The sequence below is a fragment of the Acinonyx jubatus genome, chromosome A1 (genome assembly GCF_027475565.1).
Source record: "Acinonyx jubatus isolate Ajub_Pintada_27869175 chromosome A1, VMU_Ajub_asm_v1.0, whole genome shotgun sequence".
Classification (NCBI taxonomy): Eukaryota; Metazoa; Chordata; class Mammalia; order Carnivora; family Felidae; genus Acinonyx; species Acinonyx jubatus.
In genome coordinates this window covers 122,846,664-122,873,727 of record NC_069380.1, presented here as the reverse complement: position 1 = coordinate 122,873,727, position 27,064 = coordinate 122,846,664, and the positions used below count along the sequence as shown (strand labels likewise).

At 36.3% G+C, this 27,064-nt stretch overlaps 1 protein-coding gene across 5 annotated transcripts in view; it reads left to right on the top strand.

The window, feature by feature from the left end:
• The first annotated feature begins 383 nt into the window (after positions 1 to 383).
• The window catches only part of IL6ST (interleukin 6 cytokine family signal transducer), a 55,562-nt gene continuing 28,881 nt past the window's right edge, over positions 384 to 27,064 (top strand). Inside the window, exons 1-5 of one of the 5 annotated variants that reach the window (XM_015072558.3) lie at positions 469 to 517; positions 14,917 to 15,001; positions 20,659 to 20,738; positions 25,227 to 25,532; positions 26,401 to 26,521. In XM_015072558.3, coding sequence (XP_014928044.1) covers positions 20,675 to 20,738; positions 25,227 to 25,532; positions 26,401 to 26,521 — 491 coding nt within the window. In that variant the 5' untranslated portion in view covers positions 469 to 517; positions 14,917 to 15,001; positions 20,659 to 20,674. Of the gene's footprint in view, positions 518 to 14,916; positions 15,002 to 17,886; positions 18,124 to 19,271; positions 19,367 to 20,658; positions 20,739 to 25,226; positions 25,533 to 26,400; positions 26,522 to 27,064 lie in introns of those variants that run through there. The other 4 variants (XM_053223041.1, XM_015072556.3, XM_015072557.3 and 1 more) reach the window with 4 other exon arrangements.

The following is a 27,064-nucleotide window of genomic DNA, read 5'->3' as shown; positions in this document are numbered from 1 at the left end:
ACCCCGTTATTCCACGGAAAAATGGAACATTCCGCTCTTTCCGCCCGCAGAGGGGAGGTGGGGGGAACCCTTCGATCTGGTCTAGGAGAGGCGACACGGGCGCAGCCACCGGAATCCCGGACGCCGGCAGCCTCGTTACGGGAATCGCAGCTGCCTGGTGTCCCGCCCCTTCGCCGTCGGGCTGCAGCCGACCCAATGCCCGGGCGCGCAGGGTCTCTCTGGGGCCAATCAGCATACAGTCCCTAAGTCCGGAGGCGGGGCGCGGCGAGGGCGCTGCGGGGCGGGGTCAGGGGCGCAGCGCCCCGCCGTGGGAGGAGGGCCGCGTGCCGCGTCTGCGGGTAGGAGCCGGGAGCGAGCCGGAGCCGAGGCGAGGAACCGAGAGGCCCGTGGAGCCGCGCGGGGAACGCCCGGGCGTAGCTGAGCCGGAGGCCGCGGCTGCGCGGCCCACGGGCCCGGCCTGGCACCGAGGGAGTCGTGCGCTGTACAGAAGCGGAGGAGCGAGGCGCCGCGGCCTGAGGTGAGGAGGTTCCTTAGCCAAGTGAAGGGCCGTGTAGCGGCAGGGTGAGGGCTATAGGTCCGGGCGTTCGGGCCCGGAGACCTGGCATTGGAGAGGGCCACCCTCCCTCGCGAGAGGGGCGCCCCAACAGCGCGCGAGCCCTAAATTTGTTAATCCCAGTCTGGAAATCCCCACATTCCTTGTTCCTTTCCCTATTCGCACACCTCCGAATTTGATCTCTACAACTTTGTCACCTACATTTCTCAACCCTAAGTGCATACCTTACCTCCAGCGCGCGGACACACACACACACACACACACACACACACACACACACACACACGTACCCTTCTCAGGCCCTCGCCCCCAAATCCCCACTTTTTGCCCCTTTAATTCCTCTAGCCCCGCATTTGACTCGTCATTTTCTACCTGGAGGTTAATTTCTCTTCCCCAAAGCCGTCTTTTCATCCTGAAATTGTAATGTTTCAACACTGTTGGAAGTTCATCTTAAAACATTTTAAACTGACGTCTTTATTCTTTTTATCTCTAACGTGTACCAGTTCTAACGAAGCCCACCTAACGCTGTATCTGAAAAAGCACCAAATTCATCTTTAAAATTTCACCCCTCCTCACCAAGCTTAAAGGTTATTTATTCCACGCAGCAAGGTTCTGTTTTTTAGGAGATCACAGCATTTTATTCCTAACTATTTTTTCTTTGAAAAAAATATCGGGTTAGAAGTAAGACTTGCCACTTTTGTTCTTTTTACCTTAAGAAAGGACACCCATTTCGGTTTAATTTGTGTAGTTGGTATGGGGTCATTTCACCGATTACACTGCTTTAAAATAAGTAGTGATTAGAATGCCAGGGTGACTCTTCTAAAAGATTGAAGCCTTTGGTTAAGACAGTGCTGTAAACAAACCCTTTAGACTGTGTGAGTGCCAGCTTCAAGTTGGACAACTCTTAATTTGAAATTCCTGACTCAGATCATCATATGAGCTGTTCGCCATTATCTTAATTTCTTAAATTCATGATAATTCCCATTTGGAAGTATTTTTGGACTGTAAATGGAATTTTACATTTATAGAACCAACTTGATATTAAGTTAAATCATGCTTTCCAGCTTTTTTTGGGGGGGGATAATTTTGAACACTTGTTTTTAATCACAAGTGGAAGAAAAAAATTACAGGATGGAGAAAGTGTGAGAAAAGGAGAATAAGTTTTGTAGTGGAATTTTTCACTCTTTGCATGTCTGTATTAATTGACAATATTATGCACGTTTAATTTTCTCAGAGGTAATTTAGAATATTACAGTACTGCTGCCGGCTAACTTAAGATATTTTCTTATGTAATGAAAAATGTGTACAGTGTTCTCATTTTTATTTATGAGTTGCAGTGTTTTCACTTTATTTCAACATTTTCCTAAGGGAATTTGCACTGGAGTTAAATGTTAGGGCAATTTCGATTATTGTATACCTATGAAGGAGATGTTGCAGTACCCACTTTATAAAGAAGGAAACTGAGGCTCAGGGTCCGTTGAAACCTAGATCTATGTAATTGCAAGTCCTATACTCGCTGTTGGTCATTTTTTCATGCTGACACATTTCTCATGGAGGGTCCACTACTACAGTTTGAGAACTTTGGACTCCCCCATAACTGTTCTGCAGAGAGGGTTCCCCATCCTCCCCCCCCCAAAAAAAAACTTATTTGAGTGCTTCTTATTTTAACAGGAGTCAGGATTCCCTGGCCCTAATACAGCTTGGCTCCTAGAGAAATGTGTGGAATGTTCTCATAGCCTTCTCCATTTCTTTGATTGCAAAGGCAGTATGATCAGAGTTGAAGTTTCTAGTCTATTTATTATTTTACACAACAAATACTAAACACAACTGGCTCCAGGAATTCACAAAGATGCAGGAAATATCGTCAGGACATTGATAGAGTTTACAGAAATTGAGCTGACAAATGTATGAAAAATTGCAAGGGTGCAAGGCAGTTTTAATTAGATGCAGGATGATACAGAAAATGCTGTAGATATATATAAATTCGGGAGTGATTAAGGTTTGGAATGATCACAAAAGACTGAGCAGAGGTCAGACTTGAAAACTTTGTAAAATTTGGATAAGGAGAAAAATGAAGGAAACCCATTCCAAATAGAGGTCTGTGTAGAAAGGGTCAGAAATAACCAAGCTATATTATATCCAGCACATATGTAATCCTTACTTTATGCCAGTCACTTTTCTGAGCTCTTTGCCCATATTAATTCTTTTATTCCTTATAGCCTTGGGAGGTAAATGTTATTATCTTCCTTTTACAAGGAGGGCAGCTAAAGCAAAGAGAGGTTAATTTGTCTAATGCCACAGAGTTAATAAGAGGTAGATCCAAAATTCATACCTAGACAGCCTGGCTTCGGAATCTGAGCTCTTAACCGTGATGCGTATACTGTCTCTTCATGTAGTATACTTGAATGTCAGTGACTAGAATAATATGACCATACCAGAAAGTCTTTTAAAACCCACTCTTAATTGTTCTCTATGTGCCTCAAAGTATCTTAGATTCTGAGAATATCAAGGCATACGAAGTACAGTGTTATTAGTCCTGTTACCGAACGGTACTCGAGTGCATTGGGAGCAAAGATGTTTGTGGGAGTGGAGGGAAATTCCACAGGAGAGATGATGTTTCATCTGAGTTATACACAGTACAAAGCAGAGTCTGGAAAAGACATTCTAGAGGCAGGGAATAGGATATGTACATGTAAAAACTCTGAAATAACTGTGTTAGAGAAAGTCTAGTAGTTTGCAGTGGCTTGAACTTAGTGGCTAGGAGTGGCTAGTCGGGAGTGATAAAATGTAGATCAGATTGTGAATGGCAAGATGAGGTCAAGTAAAATGAAAGCTTCATTAGATTGTTTGCTCTTCTCTTTAGGTCTATCATGGTGGGATAGCTTGAGGAAAGTCTGAGTAGAGGGAGGGGGTTTTTAGAAGAGACTTTACTATTTATTTATTTATTCTTTAATCTCTACATCCAACATGGAGTTTGAACTCACAACCCCTAGATCAAGAGTCACATGCTCTATGGCTGAGTCAGCCAGGCCTCTCCAGAATAGATTTTAAATATTGGAGAAGATAAGTGAGACAGGCACATGAAGCCAAATATTTAGACTCTTAAATAGCTAAAATATTTGGCATTAATATTCACCATTCAAGTTTCCTCTTTTAAGGAAAAGAATGACAAGTTTAAAGTAATGTCATAAATAGATTCATCCACCTTTAATGTTAGAATGATTTGGAGGATGGAAAGAGACTGGAAGCAGGAAGGCAGTGATAAGTACTAAGATGGTCAGTGCCTAGATTACATGGGTCATGTTAGTGGGTAGAAAAGAAGAGACAAATGAGAAAGACATCATGAAAGAAGACTGGACAAGCTAGAATTTAATAGATAAGGGACAACAATGGACCCCATTGACTTAGGCAGTTCAAGGAGGGTGGTCTTAGATGGGGTAAAAAGATGAGTACTGTGACTTATAAAAAGCAGGTGCATTTATGTATGTATGTATGTATGTATGTATGTATACAATATGTGTGTATTGTTTTTAGACCTTTCTATTTGAGTCAGAAGCAGAATATCCAAGACAGTGATATATAACTGGAATCAAAAGAAAGTTTCCAGCCAGAATTCTTGAAATTACTTTGTTTGAAGATGATAGTTCAAGTCATACATCTTCAAAGAAGTTAGTATTTTTTAAAAATAGTAGATCCTAGGGCTGCCTGGGTGGCTCAGTCAGTTCAGTGACTGTGTCTTGATTTCCGCTCAGGTCATGATCTCATAGTTCGTGGGTTCAAGGCCTGCGTTGGGGCACTGACAGGGTGGGACCCCTGCTTGGGATTCTCTCTCCCTCTCTGCCCCCCCCCCCCCACAAATAGATAAATAAACTTAAAAAATAAGTAGTAGATCCTAAATAGTCTTGGCTCCATTCATAGCCAGGAGATAAAACCTAGCAGAGAATTCAATGAAGGAGACAGTAAAATAGACAAAGGAAAGATTTCAGCAACATAATATTGTTACATAGAAACCAGGACATAAAAGAAATTCAGGAAGCAAAGATAGTCAACAATATGGAATGTTTCAGAAACACTTTTGATATTGTCACAATGGTTACAGTCTCTTTTATTCTGTCTGACTAGTATATCTTAATGAGATTTAATGAGAAGTTAGCTACTTGTTCATGACTTGAGAGCTTCATATGTTGAAATGTGCCTATAGTATAGATTATCATTTCAAAGCTGTGTATGTAAACATACCCAGAGCAGGAGCTTTATTCCTTTCAGCACAATAAATCTGTTGTCCGGTTAAAATTTGGGTGTTCTACCTCCAAATTTTCATTTTCTGTTTACTCAGTTTCATCCTCTGCTTTGAGGTAGATTTGTATATTTACTTCTGAATAGTGCATTTCATATAGGTTGTCTGCACAATCTGTTTTTTGTTGGATGTTCTCTAGTATATATTCCCTCACCTCTATTCCCTAACAAAGTAAACTCATCACAGCTATGTTTCAGATAGTACAGCTCTGGTTTGTACACTGGCATGTGTTGGAATTTTGCCATTGATAATCTTCATTTGACATTTAGAGTCAAAGATGGCATAGCTAATGTGTATGCTGTTTTCTCTGTTTAGAAAAACCTTTACTCATATGTCATATTTGGGCCTTCCTGGGCCCTTTCTGAATTGAGTTCTTCTATATGCTTCTGTAGCATTGGGTGCATAGTCTACCCTGTAAACTTTGAACTTCTTAAGGTTGTTTATTTGTCTTCACCTATTATTTGTTAAGTTTTATTTCTTAGGCTGTAGTGAGAGCATGGATGGTTGTCACAATACTCTTTAGGCCTTTTCATATGTCTAAAACAGTGGTAATTTGTAAGAGGCCTTCTTCTCTAAGGTCATAAACATACTCTGTATTTTCTTCCAATACTCTTAAATTTTGCTTTTGCATTTGGGTCCGTAATCAATTTGAAGTGTATGTATCTGTGATGAAGTAGAGCTCTTTATCTTTTTGCTTGTGGAGCCAGCTGTCCCAATACTATTTATTAAATAGTCCTTTATTTCCCCAGTGATAAGAGATGCTTTTTTTTTAATCAGATAATTAAATTCTTTAAAAAAATTTTTTTTTTCAACGTTTATTTATTTTTGGGACAGAGAGAGACAGAGCATGAACGGGGGAGGGGCAGAGAGAGAGGGAGACACAGAATCGGAAACAGGCTCCAGGCTCTGAGCCATCAGCCCAGAGCCTGACACGGGGCTCGAACTCACGGACCGCGAGATCGTGACCTGGCTGAAGTCAGACGCTTAACTGACTGCACCACCCAGGCGCCCCAAGATAATTAAATTCTTAAATGTACATGGGTTATTTCTGGATTTTTTGTTTTGTACCATTGGTAGAATTATTCATATGCCAATGCCATGCTTTGATTACTATAACATAGTATGTCTTAACAGATGCTACAGCAATATTCTGTTTATTTTTCCTTTTGAAAGTAGGTTTTTGGCTATTATCTAATATTTCATATGAAATTTTAAATTGGTTTGTAAATTTTCGTAATAAACCACTTTGCAATTTGGATTAAAATTGTATTGCATTAATATGTTAATTTGTGAAGAACTGATGTCTCTATTATATATATTTTGTTTTTCATTCCATGATATTTAAGTCTTCCTAATGAGCTGTTTAGTAAGGTTTTATACTTTTCTGTATAAAGTTATTACATAGTTGTTTTTTTTTTACATAGTTCTTATTAGATTTTTTTTTCTTAGATATAGTTTTTGATGGTGTTGTGAATAGGATTTTTTCTTTTACATTTCTAATTGGTTATTAGTGATGTATAGGAGAGCTGTCTATGTTTTTTGATGATCTTTTGTTTATTAAACTCTCAGTAGTTGTGGTAGTTTGTCATTTGGTTCTCATTCTTTTTCTTAATAGATGGTATTTATATGTTTTTCTTTTTCCATTTTTATATCATATTTATTTGTTCTATTTTTAGTTAAGCCCTCTAGAACAGTATTGAATAAGTGATGACTCCAAGCATCTTGTTTGAATTCTGACTTTTACAGGAATGCATCTAATTTTTTTTTTAAGTTTATTTAATTTGAGAGCATGTGAGGGGCAGAGAGAGAGAGAGAGAGAGAATCCCAAGAAGGCTCCCTTATGCGAGCACAGAGCCAATGCATAGCTCAGTCTCATGAACCCTGAGATCATGACCTGAGAGGAAATCAGGAGTCAGATGCTTAACCATGTGAGCCACCCAGGCAGCCCTCTAATTCTTATTTTTAAATATGATGTTTATTGTAGGCTTCTGATAAAGTACTGTGCTACCACAGATGACCATTTATTGAGTACATACTTGTCAGCCAGGTAAGTTTTAAGCACTTCACATTTATTGACTTGCTTAGTCTTCCCAAAAGTCCTAGGTAGTATGTGGGTAGGTGGTAGTGTTATCCTTATTTTACAGGTAAGGAAAATGAAAGTGAGGGATATCAAATAACTTGGCTAAGATGTTATACAAAATTAAGGAGCTGGAATTTGAACATAGGTAGTCGGATTCCAGAATCCATCCTCTTCTTTATTATACTTCATCAAGTGGATGGTCTCTTTCAGTCTTAGTTTTCTGACACTTTGTTGTTATTTTTAAATTTTAAGTGAAGCTTTTGAATATTATCAGATGCTTTTCAAGCAGCTATTGGAATGATTATATAGTTTTCTTCTTTTAATAAATATGGATAGCATTGTTATCTTTTTGCATATTGGACTATACTTATATTTTTAGGCTAAATACTTGTTAGTATTTATGGTTTTTGTTTTGTTTTGTGTTCATGTACATTGCTAGAATAAACTTGCAATGCTTTAATTAGGATTTTTCACACCAGTACTCATCATAGTTTGATAATAGTTTTATTATGTAATCCTTGTTTGATTTGTTATCCAAGTGACTGTGCACCTTGGACTCACGGCCAAAGTAGGATAATAAGGATAAGATTTACCCTCCTGCCTGAAACAGCCATAGAATAGGAGAAACACATGAAGCAATGATAAGACACTTGACACTGGATAATGAAAGGCAGTGATCTTGATAGATTGGAAACAAATAAAATGAACCCTATGACTGCACTATCCTAGTACGTTGAGAAACTTTCCAGGCCATGGCATAGGTAGGAATGCAGGGTAAGTCCCATGGATGTGGATTCTCTTGGATTTCCAGAAATGGCCTGGAATAACAAAGGTGCTAGAGTTGACAGAACAGAATACTAGAGAACTCTTGAAAGCTTCAGATATCCCATTCAGCTCTTCAGCTGAGTACTGACCAGTGCATGCATGTAAAGAAACATGCCAGGGAAAGAACCTCCTGGAGACAGTAAAGATAACAGGGTTGATCCTTCCATAGAGACAGGAATGGTACCTGTCCTCACCAGCCAGGTTGGGAACCAACCCTAATTCCTGGGACATTGGAGAGTACACAGAAGGATCCTGCCTCAGTAGTAGGGAATAAATCGCCCTAGAATAAGCACTGCTCCCATCCTACCCAGTGTATTTTTTTTTAAATTTTTATTTAAATTCCAGTTAGTTAAAATACAGTATAATATTACTTTCAGGTGTACAATATAGTGATTCAACACTTACATACAACACCTGGAAGTCATCACAGGTACACTTCTTAATCCCCATTTTCACCTGTCTCCACACCTACCTCCCTTCTAGTAATTGTCAGTTTATTAGCTAGAGTCTATTTCTTGGTTTACCTCTCTTTTTCTCCCCTTTTCTCATTTGTTTTCTTTCTTAAATTCCACATGAGTGAAATCACATAGTATTTGTCTTTCTCTGACTGACTTAATCTTGCTTAGCATAATACTCTCTAGCTCCATCCATGCTGTTGCAAATGGCAAGATTTCATTCTTTTTGATGGCTGAGTAATATTCTGATGTGTATATATATCACATCTTCTTTATTCATCAGTTAGTGGACCCTTAAGCTATTTCATAATTTGGGTATTATAGATAATGCTGCTATAAACATTGGGGTGCATGTATTCCTTTGTATTAATCTTTTTTTTTTATTGTTTGGGTAAATACGTAGATACCCGTGCATCTTAAAAGCAAGATGTGAAAGGACCAAACTGTTTCCAAGTAACTTAACTGTGTCATGGAACAAAGCTCAAGAGTATAGAAGTACAGGGGGTACCTGGGTGGCTCAGTCGGTTAAGCATCTGACTTCTGCTCAGGTCATGATCTCACAGTTCATTGGTTCGAGCCCCACCTCAAGTTCTGTGCTGACAGCTCAGAGCCTGGGGCCTGCTTTGGATTCTGTGTCTCCCTCTCTTTGTCCGCCCCACCTCTGGCTTGTGCTCATTCTCTGTCTCTCTCAAAAAATAAATAAACATTAAAAAATTTTTTTCTAGGGGCACCAGGGTGGCTCAGTCAATTGATCATCCGACTTCGGCTCAGGTCATGATCTCGCGGTCTGTGAGTTTGAGCCCTGTGTTGGGCTCTGTGCTGACAGCTCAGAGCCTGGAGCCTGCTTTGGATTCTCTGTCTCCCTCTCTCTCTGCCCCTTTCCCGCTCATGCTCTGTCTCTCTCTCTGTCAAAAATAAATAAACGTTAAAAAAAATTTTTTTTCTAAACACTGTAGAAATACAAAAACATCCAATAGCAAATAAGGTGAAATTCAGTGGCATACAGTCAAAAATTATTAGGCATGCAAAGAAGCATGAAAGTACATTATATAATAAGAAAAGTTAAAGCTCACCCAGGGCTCACACAGATAAAATTACCAAAGAAATTAGAATAATTATATGACTATGTTCTGTATGTTTAAAAATCTAAGTAAGGTTATAGAAAATATGAAAAAGACCCTATTGAACTTCTAGAGATGACAAATAACATTGTGTAAGATGGAAAATACATAAGTTAGGATTAATGGCAGATTGGACATTGCAGAGGAAGAAATTAGTAAACTTAAAGACATAGCGGTAGAAATTATAAAACCTAGAAAGAAAGAAAAAAATGGACTTACAGCTCACATCACTGAGCTGTGGGACTACTTCAAGCATCCTGATAATACATGTTATTAGAATCCTTAAGGATGGGGGCGCCTGGGTGGCTTGGTTGGTTGGGCATCCAGCGTCAGCTCAGGTAATGATCTCGTGTTTTGTGGGTTCCATCCCTGTGTCAGGCTCTGTGCTGACAGCTCAGAGCCTGGAGCCTGCTTCAGATTCTGTGTCTCCTTCCTCTCTCTGCCCCTCCCATGCTCATGCCGTCTTTGTCTGTCTCTCAATAATAAATAAAAAACGTTAGAATCCTTAAGGATGGGAGCAGGAGGGTCAGAGATAAATATCTTCAAAGAAGTAATGGCCACAATTTTTCTAGATTTGATGAAAACTATAAACCAGCAGATCTAATAAGCTTAGCCAACTCTAAGCATAAGAAACACGATGAAAACTATACCAAGGTATGTTATAGTCCAGTTGCTCAAAGTTAGTGATAAACTAGTTACAAAAAACTTAGATTCATCCAGCGGAAAATAAGACTTCTCATCCAAAAGAAGAAAGACAAGGATGATAGTAGATTTCTCATTAGAAACAGTGCATGCAAGAAGTTAATAGCTACATTTTTAAGTACTGAAAGAAAAAACTGTCAATTGAGAATCTATACCCAGTGAAAATATCTATGAAAAATAATAATGAATGCTTTTTAGATATATAAAGGCTTAATCACCAGGAGACCCACACTACAAGTGTGACTACAAGCAGACTCACACTACAAGACCCACTACAAGTGGGGGTCTGCTGCCATATATATATACATATATATACATATATATATGTATATATATATATATACACACATACATACATATATATACTTAGTCTTTCAGGAAGAGTGAAAGTATCAGATGAAATGTGGACCCAGACAAAGGATGAAAAACTCTGGAAATGGTAGTGATATGGATAAATATACAAGATTTTTATATTATTTAGTCTTCTCTTACAATAATTATTTTAAAAAATAGTGACAGCATGGTTTATAATATTTGTAAACTACATGTGAAGTTTATAAAATATACAAAAGTAAGTTGTATGGCAAAAATAGTATAAAGATCAAGAGGAGAGAAATGGATGTATGCTGTTTTATACTTTACTGTGCATGAGGTGCTGTAACATCACTTGTAGACTAATAAGTTGTCTATACTATACTGTGTGTACTATAAACCTTAAAGTAACCACTAAGATAACAAAACAAAGATTTAATAGCTTCTAAGCTAACAAGGAAGACAAAATGGAAATGATAAAAAAAAAAGTAAGTGAACACATGACAGTAAAAGAAGAAAAGGGAAACAAGAGGTTAAATAAGTAAAAAACAAATACAAAGATGATAGCTTTCAGCCCAACTGTTTCAATAATGATATTAAATGTAAGTGGCCTAGATACCCAGTAAAAGCAGAGGTTGTCAGATTAGATACAACTGTATCCTGGTTACCAAAACAAATAAAATGCAACAAAAGACAAACAGTGCTCTTTAAATATGAAGAAACAAACAGGTTAAATATAAAAGAATGGGGAAAGATATACCATAACACTAATGAAGAGAAGGTTAGATTGTCTATAATGTCAAGGTAGATTTCAGAGCAAAGAATATTACCATTGGTAAAGAACATCATTGCACAATGATGGAAGAGTCAATTCATCAGGAAGACCTTGTATTTATGTGCCTAATAATGTAGCTTCAAAATATATAGGACAAAATCTGAAAGAACTGCAAGAAGAAATAAAGTCAGAGTTCTATTTGGGGATATCAATACCCCCTTTTCAATAATTGATAGAGGAAGTAGAAAATTACTAAAGATAGAGAAGATTTGAATAATACTGTCAATGAGATTGACGTTTATATAACACTCCATCCAGCAAAAGCATTGCTTTTTAAGTACACCCAGAACACTGATATCAAGACTTAAAGCTACGGTCATCAAGACTTAAAGCTACGGTCATCAAGACTGGAATAGTTGTATAAAGATAAGCAAATACATCATGCCACAGTATAGAGCAGGAATTGGATAATTAGCGCTCACAGGGGAAATCTAGGCTGCCTCCTTTTTTTAATAAAGTATTATTAGAATACAGCCACACCCATTTGTTTATGTATTACCTATGGCTGCTTTTGTGCCACAAAAACAGATTGGGTAGTTCCAGCAGATATCTTGTGATCTACAAACCCTAAAACATTTATTCTCTCTGGCCCTTTACATAAAATGTTTACCCAGCCATGGAATAAAGATTACCGAAACAGACTCACACATATATTGACAGTTGATTTTTGATGAAGGTATGAAGGTAATTCACTTGAGAAAGGATAGTTTTTCTACATACAGTTCGGAAACAATTGGCTATTCATATGTAAAGAAAATAACTTGAATACCTACTTTATACCATATATAGAAATTATTTTGAAATAGTTGATAGACCTGAATATAAAACCTAAAACTATAGAACTTTTAGCTAGAAAACATAGGAAAAAACCTTTGGGACTTTGAGGTAGGCAAAGATTTCTTAGATACAGTAATTAGATACCAAAAGATTAGTGCTTAGATACCAAAAACACTAATTCATAAATTGGACTTCATTAGAATGAATATTTCTGCTCTTTAAAAAGAATTAATAGAATGGAAAGATAAGCCACAGATTGGGAGAATATACTTAAAAGAATTTTCTAATAAAGACCTTATATGTAGAATATGTATATATTTTTTAATTTTTTTAACATTTATTTATTTTTGAGAGACAGAACTTGAGCAGAGGAGGGGCAGAGGGAGGGAGACAGAATCCGAAGCAGACTCCAGGCTCTGAGCTGTCAGCACAGAGCCCAATGTGGTGCTCAAACCCATGAACTGTGAGATCATGACCTAGTCAAAGTCAGACACTTAACTGACTGAGCCACCCAGTCATCTATATATATATACATATATATAGATGGGTTTTTTTTTGTAATGTTGATTTTTGAAAGAGTGTGAGTGGGGGAGGGGCAGAGAGCCGGAGACACAGAGTCTGAAGTAGGCTCCAGGCTCTGAGCCGTCAACACACAGCCCGACGCTGGGCTTGAACCCGTGAACTGTGAGATCGTGACCTGAGCTGAAGTCAGATGCTTAACCGACTGAGCCACCAAGGCACCCCTAGAATATATTTTTAAAACTTTGTAAACATAGTAATGAAAAAACAACAAATGCAATTTAAAAATGAGCAAAATATTTGGACACATCACCAAAGAAGAATATGAATAAATATATACCTACCATATATATGACCTAGCTATTAAACTAGCTATTTTCCAAAGAGAAATGAAAGCTTTGTCCCACCAGACTTGGGACTGGTTATATTATAGTATATTTTTTCCACTAATATATCATGTACCAGCTTACAACAAGGAAGTCAGTTTATCCATCCAACAAATATATTGAGGTACTTACCATGATTCTTGTTGCTAGGAGCATAGTTGAGAACAAAACACACGGAATTTCTTGCCTAATTTGCTTGCTTTCTATTTTAGGTGCACAGTGTATTAGTTTCCCAGGGCTGCTGTAACAAAATGGCACAAGCTGGATGACTTAAAAAACAATAAAAGTTTATCCTATTAAGTTATCCTAGTAAGAGAAGTTTATTCTCTTATGGTTCTGGAGGCCAGAAGTCCTTCTGAAACTCTCGATAAAATCTTTGCCTCTTCCCTCTTCGTAGCTTCTGGTGGTAGCCAATCCCTGCCTTTGTTATCACATGGCATTGTGCTTGTGTGTTTTATCTTATAATGACAAGCAACCAGTATTAAGGGCCACTCCATTATGATATCTTAACTAATTATATCTGCCACAGCCCTATTTCTAAATAGGGTCATATTATGAGATACTGGGGGTTAGGAGATCAACATGTCGTTCAGGAGGAAAACACAATTCAACCCATAACAGCCAATAAACAAAATAAGTAAATTAAATACTATTTTGGCACACTTTCTGAAGTGTTGGCATACTATGGTCCACAGACCTAATCTAACCTGCATCCTATTTTATTAAATAAGGTTTTATTAGAATTCAGCCATCCCTTGTTTTTTTAATTTAAATCCAAGTTAGTTAACATATAGTGTGCCCATTTGTTTACATATTATCTATAACAGAGTTAACTAGTTGCAACAAAGACCTTAACACACACAAAACCTAAAATAATTATTATTTGGTTCTTTATAAGAAATATTTGCCAAGCTGTTTTAAAAAGTATTAAGTGCCATTGAGAAAAAAAAAAAAAAAAACAGGAAAGGAGGATAAGCAATACTGGGTGGCCAGGGAAAACCTGTATGAGAAGGTGAATTTGAGCAAATGGAATAATCTTTATGTATTGACTTTAGTAAAGGAAAAAAGCAAGTTATAGAACATTTTTGTGAAATAAAGTGTATTTATACAGTATAATTTTAGAATATACAAATAAAAATTTTGCAAGAGTTTTCATCAAATTCCATCAAACTACTCTGGGGATTATAGAGGACTTGTACATGACATTTTCAACTGCTGTTCACTTGAAAATTTAAAAATAATTATTTCCTTTATATTTTAATATATCATTGTTATAAATTCAGTTTCTTATATATTATTAAATTATATCAAAGTGTTAATATTTGTGAAACAATAATGGAAGATTCAACTCCTTTCCTAAGTTTGAAGTTATCTTACATTTCAAAGAAGAACTGCCATTACTTTTACACCAGATTTAACCTAGCTTTGGATTTTAAACTGAGTTTTTATTTGTGTGCATAAAATAGTTTGGCAGTTGAAGAGTTAGTAGTCTTAACTGTTAGTGAAAGGTTAAAAGGTATGATTCTGTTAAAGATTTGTTTTAACTGCTTTTGTCAAATTCAACAAAATGTCCCTTTCATGTTTCTGTGACATTACATGAAAATCAGGGAAGTTTGGACTAGGCACACAGGGGCTGATAATGTTTCCAAGTATGTATTAAAACAGTAGGATGGGGGAGCCTGAGTGGCCCAGTTGGTTAAGTGTCTGACTTTGGCTCAGGTCATGGTTTTGCAGTTTGTGAGTTCGAGCCCACCGTCAGGCTCTGTGCTGACAGCTCAGAGCCTGAAGCCTGCTTAGGATTCTGTCTCCCTCTCTCTGCCCCTCCCTTACTCACGCTCTGTCTCTGTCTCTCAAAAATGAATAAACGTGAAAAAAAAGGGATGTTTAAATATTGTTATACAGGTGTTTATGGGATTGTTTTATACTGAAAGTCAGAAGGTATCTACAATGGAATACTTTCAGAAAGCCTTATACTAGGCAAGGATTTAAGAAGTAAGCATATAATAAATATTATCAAAGCCAGCTTTCTCTATAAGGCTTTCCTCTCTTTATAGTGAGAATCAATGAAAAGAACATGACTTTTGGAGGCAGAAGACTTAGTTTCACATCCCTACTTCACTTCCTAATTTTGTGATTTGGGTAAGTAACTTAGCCTGTCTTGTTTTTCTTTTGTGAAGTTCCAGTAGTTAATCCTTGCCATTTGAAACCCATTGAATTCAATATCATGAGTGAACCCTAAGGTAAACTATAGACTTAAGTTGCTTATAGTGTGTCATGTAGGTTCAACTTTGGTAGAATGCACCATTCTGGTGAGTGACGTTGATAATGAGAGAGGCTATACCTGTGTGGGGGCCAAGGGTATGTGGGAATTCTTTGTACCTTCCTCTCAATTTTGGTTTAAATGTAAACCAAATTCTAAAAATATAAACTCATAAAAAAAATAGTAACCCCTGCCCTACCTACCTGCTTCTCTGGGATATTAGGAGAGTCAAGTGAAATAATTTACATAAAAGCACTTGTTATAATGTAAAACAGTAGTATAAAAATGTTAGTTATGAATTAGTAATTAGTTATGGAAACCAATTTGACAATTTCATAAAAATATAAATGAATAAAATAAAATAAAAAATTAAAAAAAAGGAATTAGTAATTAGTACTAATGGAATAGAGCAGAGCCGGATAATTTTTAAAATAATAATTAGTTAGGGGTGCCTAGGTGTTTCAGTCAGTTAAGCTTCCGACTTCTGCTCAGGTCATGATCTCATGGTTTGTGAGTTTGAGCCCTTCATTGGGCTCTGTGCTGACAGCTCAGAGCCTGGAGTCAGCTTCCCGTCCCCCGTTTGCTTGCACGTGCTCTCTTTCTCTTTCTCTCAAAAATAAACTTTAAAAAATAAATAAAATAATAATTAGCTAATATAATATAAGTTTGATGGATTTTTTGCAGATTTTTCAGAGTAACACTGTACTATGTATACATGATACCATACTGAAATTTTTCCCATCTTCATCCCTGCCCAGCTTACTCAACAAACATTACTTTGCCTTCTATTTGGCAACTGTAGTTCATCTATTCTGCAATTATAGTAGTAATGTTACTGTAGTAATTAAGTTTATGTTGACATTCTTCCTCCCATGAAATCTATATCTGTACATATTATTCATGCTTCTTTATTCTGTCCTTGGTTCAAAGTGAAATGAACAAGAGACTCAAAAATCACAATCCACAAATAACAAAAATAATTATAAAAAATAATTATAAAGAGCAAAGCTATTAAGTATTTATCCATTATAATTCCCATGCATTCTCCCACTTGAGAAAATCCATGGGAATCAAAGTGAATAAGAACAATCAACTATAGAGACAGTGTTGAATTTATTTTATTTTTTACATCATTTATTAACTTTATTACTTTAATAGTTGTGAATTACTTGTGATGCGTCTTATAGCACCTTTCAACGCATTACTGTGTTGAACCACCACAGTTGAGGAATTGCCACTGCAGAAGAACCACCCATTGCTTGGAATAAACATTCCCTGTATCTGTGGTTAGTAGTTATGTTTTAGCTCCATAAAATCTTCCAAAATAACATGCAAATATCAAGGAAAATCATTGTTTGCAATGTGGTTATAATATATGTATGGAAAATTCTGCAAGAGATGAAGGAGGATAATGCTAATAATAGAACTGTAAATTGAATATGTCTTGTCAACAAACTGAAAGGACAGGAACAATAAGCAGGATACTGTCAATTCTGTCCATTTTAAAACAAGATAAGCCCCAAAATTAAGTTGGCGGTATTGCATTTAATATTTTAGCTAGTGCTACTGTGGTTCCATCTCTTAGGTTTGAATTATGAAATTAAGTTCCGTAATGCATATATCTTCATCACATCTCAATGACAATCCTTTAAAAATTAGGAAACATTGTTTTCTAACTAAAAAATGTGAAACCTAACTTTGCCTGTTTTCCTTTACTTAATGTGTTTGTGGCCCCGCTTAGATAAATCTAATTGCTTTGTGGTAACTATAAATACCTTCATGGGACCTCTTCTTTTGGAGTTTTGTTGGAAGAATATAGTGCAAAAGTAGAAAGATTGCCAGTTTCCAGGAACCATAGAGAATCCTCTGCACAGTGTGAACAAGGTACTTGGTGGGGGTGGTCAGGATGGCGTGACCACATATCGCTCTCCTAACATGCCTTGATATTTTATTTTGTTTTGATGAACACTTGAGTGATGTGGAGTTTTCTCATATGGGACTATTTAAAGTTGGCAAATAAGAGATACAACAGGTGGAGGAAAATGGTTCCTGCGCCTTAACTTTTTTTATACCTTTACCTTGGGAGAATCTAAATAGTTCATGAACATATTGTTTATGGAGTGACTGTTACATGGTAAGGGAGTGCATAAAATCAAGTTAGTATTACTATTTAATAAAAGAATACTTTGTTCCAAATATAGTACTGTGAAGCCCTCACCAAGAAGTTGATAGTGTTATTTGGGAGAGTTTATGCATCAAGAATTTTTTAATTTAATTTTAGTTTTTTGGGGGCGCCTGGTGGCTCAGTCAGCTGAGGGTCCAACTTTGGCTCAGGTCACGATCTCGCTGTTTGTGAGTTCGAGCCCCGCGTCAGGCTCTGTGCTGACAGCTCAGAGCCTGAAGCCTGCTTGGGAGTCTGTGTCTCCCTCTCTCTCTGCCCCTCCCCTGCTCACGCTCTGTCTCTCCCTCTCTCTCAAAAATAAACAAACATAAAAAAAATTTTTAATTTAGTTTTTTTGATTAAGTACTAAAGTCACATAGAAGGTGCAACTATTGTATGCTAGAGAGTCTCCCTCCTACCTAGGTGTCTTACCTCGTGGCAGCCAGTATTTGAATTTTTATCCTTCTAGAGGTGTTTTGTGCATATATAAGGAAATGATTGTATGTTTTACCTTTTTGTGGTTTCTTCCCACAAATACCAAAAATATACTGTTCTCTACACTAACAGTATTTAAAAAAATTTTTTAATGTTTATTTTTGACAGACAGAGCATGAGCAGGGGAGGGGCAGAGAGAGAGGGAGACACAGAATCCAAAGCAGGCTCCAGGCTCTGAGCTGTCAGAACAGAGCCCGACGCGGGGCTCGAACCCACAGACTGCGAGATCATGACCTGAGCGGAAGTCGGGTGCTCAACTGACTGAGCCACCCAGGCACCCCTACATTAACAGTATTTTAGATATCATTACATACCTGTGGATCTAGAGCTTTCTCATTTTTGTAGGTACATGTATGCTCTATTTGGATGTGCTATAATTTAACTGCTCCCCGATTCACGAACATTTAGGTTGCTTCAGCCTTTTACTATGCTGTAGTTGATAATCTTCTATATGTGTCATTTTGCTCATATCTGTAGTATAAAATACTAGAAATATAATCATTACATTCAAACATAGGTGTTTTAATTTTGATGGATAATGCAAAACTGAGCATATGCCTTTTGTGCATAGGTTCTTTTCTTGGTTTATAACTGAGTTCTACTTTACAAATAATAAAATTCACAGATTTAAGTGTACAGTTTATTGGGAAGGTTATGCCATTTTATACTGTAATGTGCAGTGTATGAGACGGCCTTTATGTCATAGTCTCAACGTCTCAACAGTCATAACACTGTTGATAATTTTTTAGTTTTTATTTTTTGACCAAAACTAGAAATGATATTGGGTAGTTCTTGTTTTATTTTTTTACTATTTTTACTGTGCAACTTACATGCAATGAAGTCCACAGACCATAACTATAGTCCAAAATATAGAACATGTCCAGCATCCCAGATTGCTCTCTACTGTCCTCTTCTCCACCCCCCAAAAAAGATAACTTCTATTCTGATCTCTATCACCACATATTACATTTGCCTGATTTTGAGCTTTGTATAAAGGGAATCATGTATACTTTTTGTGTCTGATTGCTTTCTTCTCTATTGTATGTGAGATTCAGTCATTTTGTTTTGAGTACCTGTAATTCTATTTCATTACTGTGATTTGGTTACTTGAATTTTTCTGTTCCACCATTTCTCTAGTTTTGAGCTTCTACTTTTCACTATTTATGATTAAAACTTGTATGAACATTCCTGTACGTGTCTTTTAGAGGAGTGAGGCACTGATGTCTTTTGGGTATACACCTTGTCCAAGTAGATTTTGCTGGGTTTTTTAAATTGAGTTTTAATTTATAAAGAATAAAACTTATCAATTTTTACTGTACAGTTTGTTAGGATACAATTCCTCATAGGTCTCTTGAAGGTTTGCTTACAACCTTGAAAAATAGGGGTAATGTTTTCCTCCAGAGTAAAAGGCAAGCATGCTTACTGACGTTTGAAAAGATCTGAGTTTTTAAGCTCAGTCTTCTCTCCTGTAACATAACCCACTGTGTGTACAGGTGTTACCTGACTCTCTTCACAATGCTGTGTCGGAATTGGGGCTCAGGAAACTGGCGCAAGAAAATGCTGATAATCTGAAAATGCTGCTCCTGGTGTGAGTAATCAGGTCCTTTGTCTCTGACAACAGGAGTTTCAGGTCTTCTGCCAGTATCCATAGAACTGGCAGGCTAACTTGTTAGCTTGCAAGTAGGGTAAAATCTTAGAGCTTTCACTATTCTTAACACAATTCAGTGAATTTTGACTACTGACTATTTGAATATTAAATGTGTAGTCTTGTCACCACCACACTCAGGTCATAGAACATTCCCATCACCCCAGAAAGTTCCTTTGTGCCTCTTTACATTTATTCCCCTTCCCCACTTCAGCCCCAGTTAGCCCTTTAACTGCCTTCTGTCACCTTAATTTTGCCATTTGTTGAATATCCTGTAAATGGAATTATACAGTACATAGCCTGTTGTGTCTGGCTTCCTTCGTTCCACATGTTTTGAGATTCATTCATGCTATTGCATGTATCACTAGTTCATTCCCTTGTATTGCTGAGTGGTATGCTATTGTATGGATATACGATTGTTTGGGTATTTGTGTATCCATTCACCAGTTGATAGACATTTTTTTTAGTTGGGGACTATTATGACTAAAGCTGCTATGAACATTTGAGTAAAAGTCTTCATGTTGACATGTATTTTTAGTTCTCTTGGATACATTCTTAGGAGTGGAAATGCCCAGTGTTATTTTGTGCTTTTAACTTGGTAAAGAACTGCCAAATTGTTTTCCAGCGTGTCTCTTTTATCTTGTATTTCTGTCTGGGGTAGTTTTAATTTGCATCTCTCATTATGAGCGAAGTTGAGAGTATCATTTCATATGTTTAAATTACTTGTATTTCCTTTTCTATAAATTGTTCAGCTCATCTTGCTTGTTTTTCTTCTAGGTGTTGGAATTTTTTAGTGATTTGTAGGCATTCTTCATATGTCAGGGGATATTTTTGGTCATGGTATGAATTACGAACTTTTTTTTTTTTTCCATTTTGGCGAATATCTTTTGAGGTTGGTTTTGGTGGGTTTTGCCATGAAGAAATTTGTCTCTCTGAAGTATTGTCTCACATAGTGTTTACTAATAGTACAAGTCTACACATCAAAAGAAACAGGATTGCTTTTTTAATTGATCTTAAAGTGTAAGTTGTTTTCCATCACTATTTTATTAGCCATAACTCCAGTGGGAATAAAGAAAAATGTTTTGAAGACTTAAATTTGTTTTCTGCATCCTCATAAAATTTTATCACCGTTTAGAAGATGATTATACAGTGCAAGCAAGAGCTTCAGAAATTGTGTTATTATGTGTTGTAAGAGAAAAAATATTGAAGATAATACCATTGTATGTCTTTTACAGAAATAACTAATGCAAGATGTTGACATTGAAAACTTGGATAGTGCAAGCATTGTTTATTTTCTTCACCACTGAATCTGTAGGTAAGATTCATGAAATACCCTTCCTCCCAGCATCACAAATTAGGTTTATATAGTTTTATATAATTTTATAGTTAATCTTATGTTTCATAATTATATAATTATTTTTATTTTTTTTCTAGGATCATTATTGAGAGAATAATGCTGTTAAAAATGATTTTGAAATGTAAAAATACTCCTGGTAAATTATAATTTGAGTTGAAACAGTCACCCAGTAATCCTAAATGCTGTTTCTGTATACTGGCAATAACTTTAAGGTGGGGAGGGGAAAAAAAATATATTGTTGGTTTTGTTGGGTTTTGGTTTTGTTTTGTTTTTTTTTTTTCAATTAATACATAGGGGAAAGTCTGTTACATTTAGTGGCCAAAGGTATCACTGAGCAGGAGTGTTATTGTGATACCAGAATAAAGAGGTCACTTGGAGCAGTACTGCTCAAACTAGACCACAACGTGATGCCCATCTGAGAACTGGTTGTTGTTACTGGTCCACTTAAGTACAGAGATTAAGAATAAATGTTAGAAGTTCTTAACAATTTGACATAGCCATGATACCCAAGCATGTGATCCCTGGACTTGTCGCATCAAAAATGGTACAGAGCAAAGATTGTGAAAGACTGGGGGGAAGAAAAAGCCATACTGATCTTTTCACCACAGATAGTTTGAGAAGCACTGCTATAAATCATCCCCTTTCTAAATCTAGGAATGCAGCTCTTTTTGAACACTTTAAGTGACATAAAGCTTATTTTGAAAATTGTTGCTATTTGAGAAATCTTTCCTTATTCTGAAGCCCAAATTTTTCTCCTTGAAATGTTTTCCCATTAACCCTAGTTCTAGACTACTCCCACTTTCTCTTCCCACTGTTCAACTCTTCACATATTGAAGAACTGTGTTTATGTGTCTCTTGAGGCCTCTCTTCCCCAAATTGAACTTACGCAGTTATCCTAATTATTTTTTACAGCCTTGGCTTCTAACCCTGTACATGCTGATTACACTTCTCATTCTTCCTTTGGTTGCCCATAGCACCTTCAAAATACTAGACCATCCCACCTCTCACACTTACCAGCTGTAGGACTTTGGCCAGTTGCTTAATCTGTGCCTCAGTGTCCTGATCTATGAGATGGGAATAATAATGGTTCCTAACTCCTAGGGTTATTATGGAGATTAAATGAATTATTATACAGAAGGCATCTGGACGGTGCCTGGCCCATAGTAAACATTATAAAAAGGATAGTAATTATATAATTATTATTGAGGTTCGAATAAAATACACTTAAAAAAGTGAATTTAATGTACCAAAACTGGACTTGGTGTGAGTATAGTAATTTTATAATTTACTTTGATCTAAACATCATTTTTATTCAATCAACGTAGTTTTTTCCAGCTAAGATGGACTGTAGTTTCATATTAAGCTACTAGCCAGTGAAAATTCTTAAGTTATTTTTACATGAATTACTTTTAAGCCATTTCTCCCTTACCCTGTATTTATTTCATATCAGCCTGAATGGGAGGTATTTTCTTCTCTGGCATAGTTCATTATCTTGGTTTTAGCCTACTGGTCTATTTTTTCAATATAATTTTAATCCTAACATTATGATCCAAAGTGTTGTCAATCCTTCATAGTCTTGTCCTTTGCTAATTTGATAAGTGTGGATGTCTCTCTGTTTTCTGCCAAGTTATCAATAAATATGTTCAGAATAACAGGACCACGTTATTGCTGTTTCACAAATTAGTCTAAAACTTTAGGCTTAAAATGGCAATCATTATTATTTCTCACGGTTTGTGTGTCATGAATAAAATAGCTGGACTGTTCATCTTTGCTGTATGATATCTGGGACCTCAGTTGGAGTATTCTAAGATTGGGAACTAGAATCATGTGAAGGCACATTCATTTATATGTCTGGTGTTGATGCTGGCTGTAGTTTGAGGACTTTGCTGGGCTTGTTGGCCAGAACAGTGCATGTAGTCTCCCCATGTGACCTTGGCTCACCCGCAACATGTGGCTGGGTTCCAAGGACAAATGTTCTAAAAGAGAAAAAGAGAGCTAGTCAAAAGTTGTATTCATTTAATGATCTAGCCTTGGAAGTCACATAGTACACTCCATTAGCTGAGGCAGATCGGAGGGCCATTAGTACCCACACAGATCCAAGGGCAGGAGTTGACCCCATTTCTTTGTGGAAGGAGTATCAGTCACATTGTAAGAAGAGCACGTGGGATGGGATAAATATATAGGTGTGACCATGTTTGGAAAATACAATCTGGCACAAGGGCTAAGAGCAGGCACTTGAGCCTGCTCAAGACCTTTCTCACGCTGACTTTTCTTGTAGTATTTTTTATATTTGAGTAATCAACCAATTAAGATTCAATTTAGTTTGAACCAATGGAATTTCTGTTTTTGTAACTCAGGAACAACCAAATAACAGTTTTGTAATGTTCATGCTATATTACATGTTATAGTATATTCTAATCCACATTTCTTCATCTTGTCTATGTAATTACCCCAACTAACTTTCTCAGATGCTTAAAAATTAAAAAGCTTTCTTTCTAAACAATTTAATCTCAAATAACCTGGTAGCCCTGTAAAAATGGTATTAATTTAGCATAGGATGATTTTAATGAACCTGTATTTCACTTTGGAACATTTGTTCATTTCTGGTATTTCTCTTATTTTGTGTGTTTAAAAAGTATTAATACTGAGCTTGTAGTTGTGTCTCATGTAGTTCTGTAAAGTGTATTGTGTACTTACTGTTCCTTATAATTACTTTAGAGAAAGTAAAATAGGAGTGATTTTACCAAGGAATAAAGTGAGGTCTAGGGATTTGTAAGGACTGGCCCACTATCAGAGTAACTTGTTAGTACCCCACAAGATGAAGTTCCATACAATTGGAAGTTTAGAGTAATGCACTGGGACTTACTGTAAACATAAATAAATAATAGCAAGGTCATGTAAACATCCCACATTATGAGTTTTGAAACAAAGAAATACACATTCCTACTCTGGGCATTATAGGCTTTATGAGAGTCCAGGATTCCATTTTGGAGTACAGTTTTGACTGCAAAAAACTGTTTTTAATTGTTCCTGATGACTTGGAGAGAACCTTCCAGACCCTATCAGTGTGACTTGATTGTCTCTGGAGATTAATAATAATGATGATAGGCTGCCATTTATTGGTGGACTGTTGAATATCAGGCATTGAGATAGATGTTTTACATAAGTAATTTTTAATCTCAGAAACACTTGTTTAGTAACTTCATTTTCCAAGTGAAAAAAACTGAAGCTCAGTTAGGATAGGTAACCACCCAAGAACTCATTGGCAAATGGGATTTTCTAGGGAAAGCTGCCTTACATTTCTAGGCAGTGAGGCTAGAATCATGCCAAGTAGTTGGGAATTTTATGTTGATGGTAGCAGGAAACCATTAAATAATTTAAAATAGGGAAATAGCATGATCATTTTGAATAGTAACTCGGGTAGTAGTATGCAGGATAAACTGGAAGGAGGTCAGGCCGTGGTGTAATGGCCTGAGCTTCAGCAGACAAAATAGGGCTGGTAAGAAAGTGGTTGATAAACATATTAAGAATCTGGAACCAACAAGACTCAATGCAGTGTTGTTAAGTTGGAAGTTGGAGGAATCTAATTAGAGACATTGAAGGTGACTGCAGGGTATCTGGCCTAGATCACTGGATGCACATGGTGCTCTGAGCAGAGATAGAGAAATAATAAGTTTAAAGGGAACTGTGGTACATATATCTTTAGATATGTTCACCTTAGAGTACTTACAGAAAATCTCACATGGGTATGTATTTCAAGCTATTGAAAACAGTAGGAAGTTAGAGCTGGAGATAGGGATTTAGTTGTCATCCGCGTGGAATTGAGTATAGTTAAAGCATATAGTTGTGGTATAGTTATTTTTTCATGCAGTCTGATTTTTTTGTTTTTTAATATGGGATTTTATCCCATATACTTACTGCTAAAACATATATTTGGTCATCTTGTTCTAGTCTCCATGGTTTTTTTGTTCCCTTGCTGTTTACTTTGTTGTCTGAATTTTGTTAAATGAACATGCATACTATCTTCCCTGCCCCCATCTACCCGCCCAACACCATTCAGGACTGGAGAGCAGAACCTACCACTGCCTCTTTTCTGGAGGGTTTAATTTAGACCTTGGGTCTGAATCAAGGAACAGGATTGGTGGTGGAATAAGTCTGAATCATGCTGCAGGCAGTCTGTGTTTCCTAAAGTAAAGTTGGAATAACTATCAAAAGGGCTGAAGCTTACATACATTTTTCTTTTCATTAGCCTTATAATTTGTGTATTTCTTTACAAATTTAGGCATTGAATTCTGGCCATGTTTTTTTTTTTTTTTTTACTGTGTGTTCCTTTTTTCCTGTCTTAGAGATAATTTATTCAATATTGAGGGACTGCTTTGATATAAAATACCATTTTGTACCAGAATAATTCAGTCCATTTTTATATTTTCTGTTGTTCCTTTTCAGGTGAACTTCTAGAGCCATGTGGTCATATCAAACCTGAATCTCCAGTTGTACAACTTGGTTCTAATTTCACTGCAGTTTGTGTGCTAAAGGAAAAATGCATGGATTATTTTCATGTAAATGCTAATTACATTTTCTGGAAAACAAACCATGTTACTGTTCCTAAAGAACAATATACCATCATAAACAGAACAGCATCTAGTGTCACATTTACAGATATATCTTTATTAAATATTCAACTCACTTGCAACATTCGTACATTTGGACAGATTGATCAGAATGTTTATGGAATCAGAATAATTTCAGGCTGTAAGTTTTGTTTTTGCCTTATTTCAGACTTTGTTATGACTGTTGAATTACATTTGTAATGTCTGTTGGATTTTATGAAATGTGGCAGTCTGTTGGCTTAGTGACTTTTGGACATAATTAATTAAAAAAAATAAGTTTTGAAGCAGAACTATATTTGCATTAATAATATACAAAAAGCCTGAAGAGTAACATAAGTTTTCTCTTCTATGAAAGTCAGGTATCCATCAGTTTTCTAAAAAAATGTTTTGACATGAGACCCACAAAACATTGTTGAAGTTTATGAATGTAGTCATAGTAACTTTCAGTATCCCTTAATTGCCGAGAAGATGCACATATAAAGCAACTAACTGGCGAAAGTGAAGAAATACTGGAGAAAGTCCTATGTCAGAGTAAATAAACTTAGTGTGACCCAAGAGTGGATTATCAAATTTATGGATACCCAAAACCATAATTTTGGGATTTGCTTTTCCTCCCACAGAGTTTTGGAAAGTAATAGGAAGAGAAATATAATTATTTTTGTTTCCATTTAATTGCCTTTAATAACATATGCAGTATTATTAAAATAAACTTCATGGAGAAATCAGTTAATATTGATATCCAGTTATAAATGAAAATTGATTTTGTGTAGACAATTAATTTGAAACATATGAGTTATGACAGTTATTATAGAAAATATGTATTATTTAATCTAAAAAGTATGAGTGCAAATAGAAAAGATTCGTTTTTCAGTCATCAGTCTTCTATACTTTTTGCTTAGGTTTGTTAATTTATCATCTCATTTAGGTTTTAAATATCTTGGGTAGTATATAAATTGTATGTTATTTGTGGTCAAAAAGCTTTTTGAAATTTGCTGATTTTTCCCTATTAGTGCCTCCAGAAAAACCTAAAAACTTGAGTTGCATTGTAAATGAAGGAAAGAAAATGATGTGTCAATGGGATCCTGGAAGGGAAACATACCTGGAAACAAACTTCACTTTAAAATCTGAATGGCAAGTTGTTCTTGTTTTTTGTATGTTAAATTTAGTAAATTAGTCATTTGTGCTGGAGTTTTTATTTCTTCAAGTAGAAATATTAAATGCAAAATTCTAAACATTTTTCATTTTAATGCTTGTTTGTTTATTTGTTTGTTTGTTTTGAGAGTCAGTAAGCGACAGCACAAGCAGGGAAGGGGCAGAGAAAGAGGGAGAGCCAAGCAGGCTTTATATTGTCAGCATAGAGCCCTATGTGAGACTCGAACTTCTCACCTGAGCCAAAGTCAAGAGTCGGACACTTAACCCACTGAGCCACCCAGGTGTCTCAGATTTTTAGACATTTGTTTAAGCTTTTATTTTAGAACATCTGAAACATTTAAAAGTGGAAAGAATAGTATAATAAATCCCCATTGTGTTTATCATCCAGCTTTAGTAATGATCAGCTCATGACCAATCTTATATATATCCCACCCCAGATTATCTTAAAATCTCAGACATCATATCATCTCATCCATAAATATTTCAGTACATATCTCTAAAAGATAAGGACCCTTTTTTAAG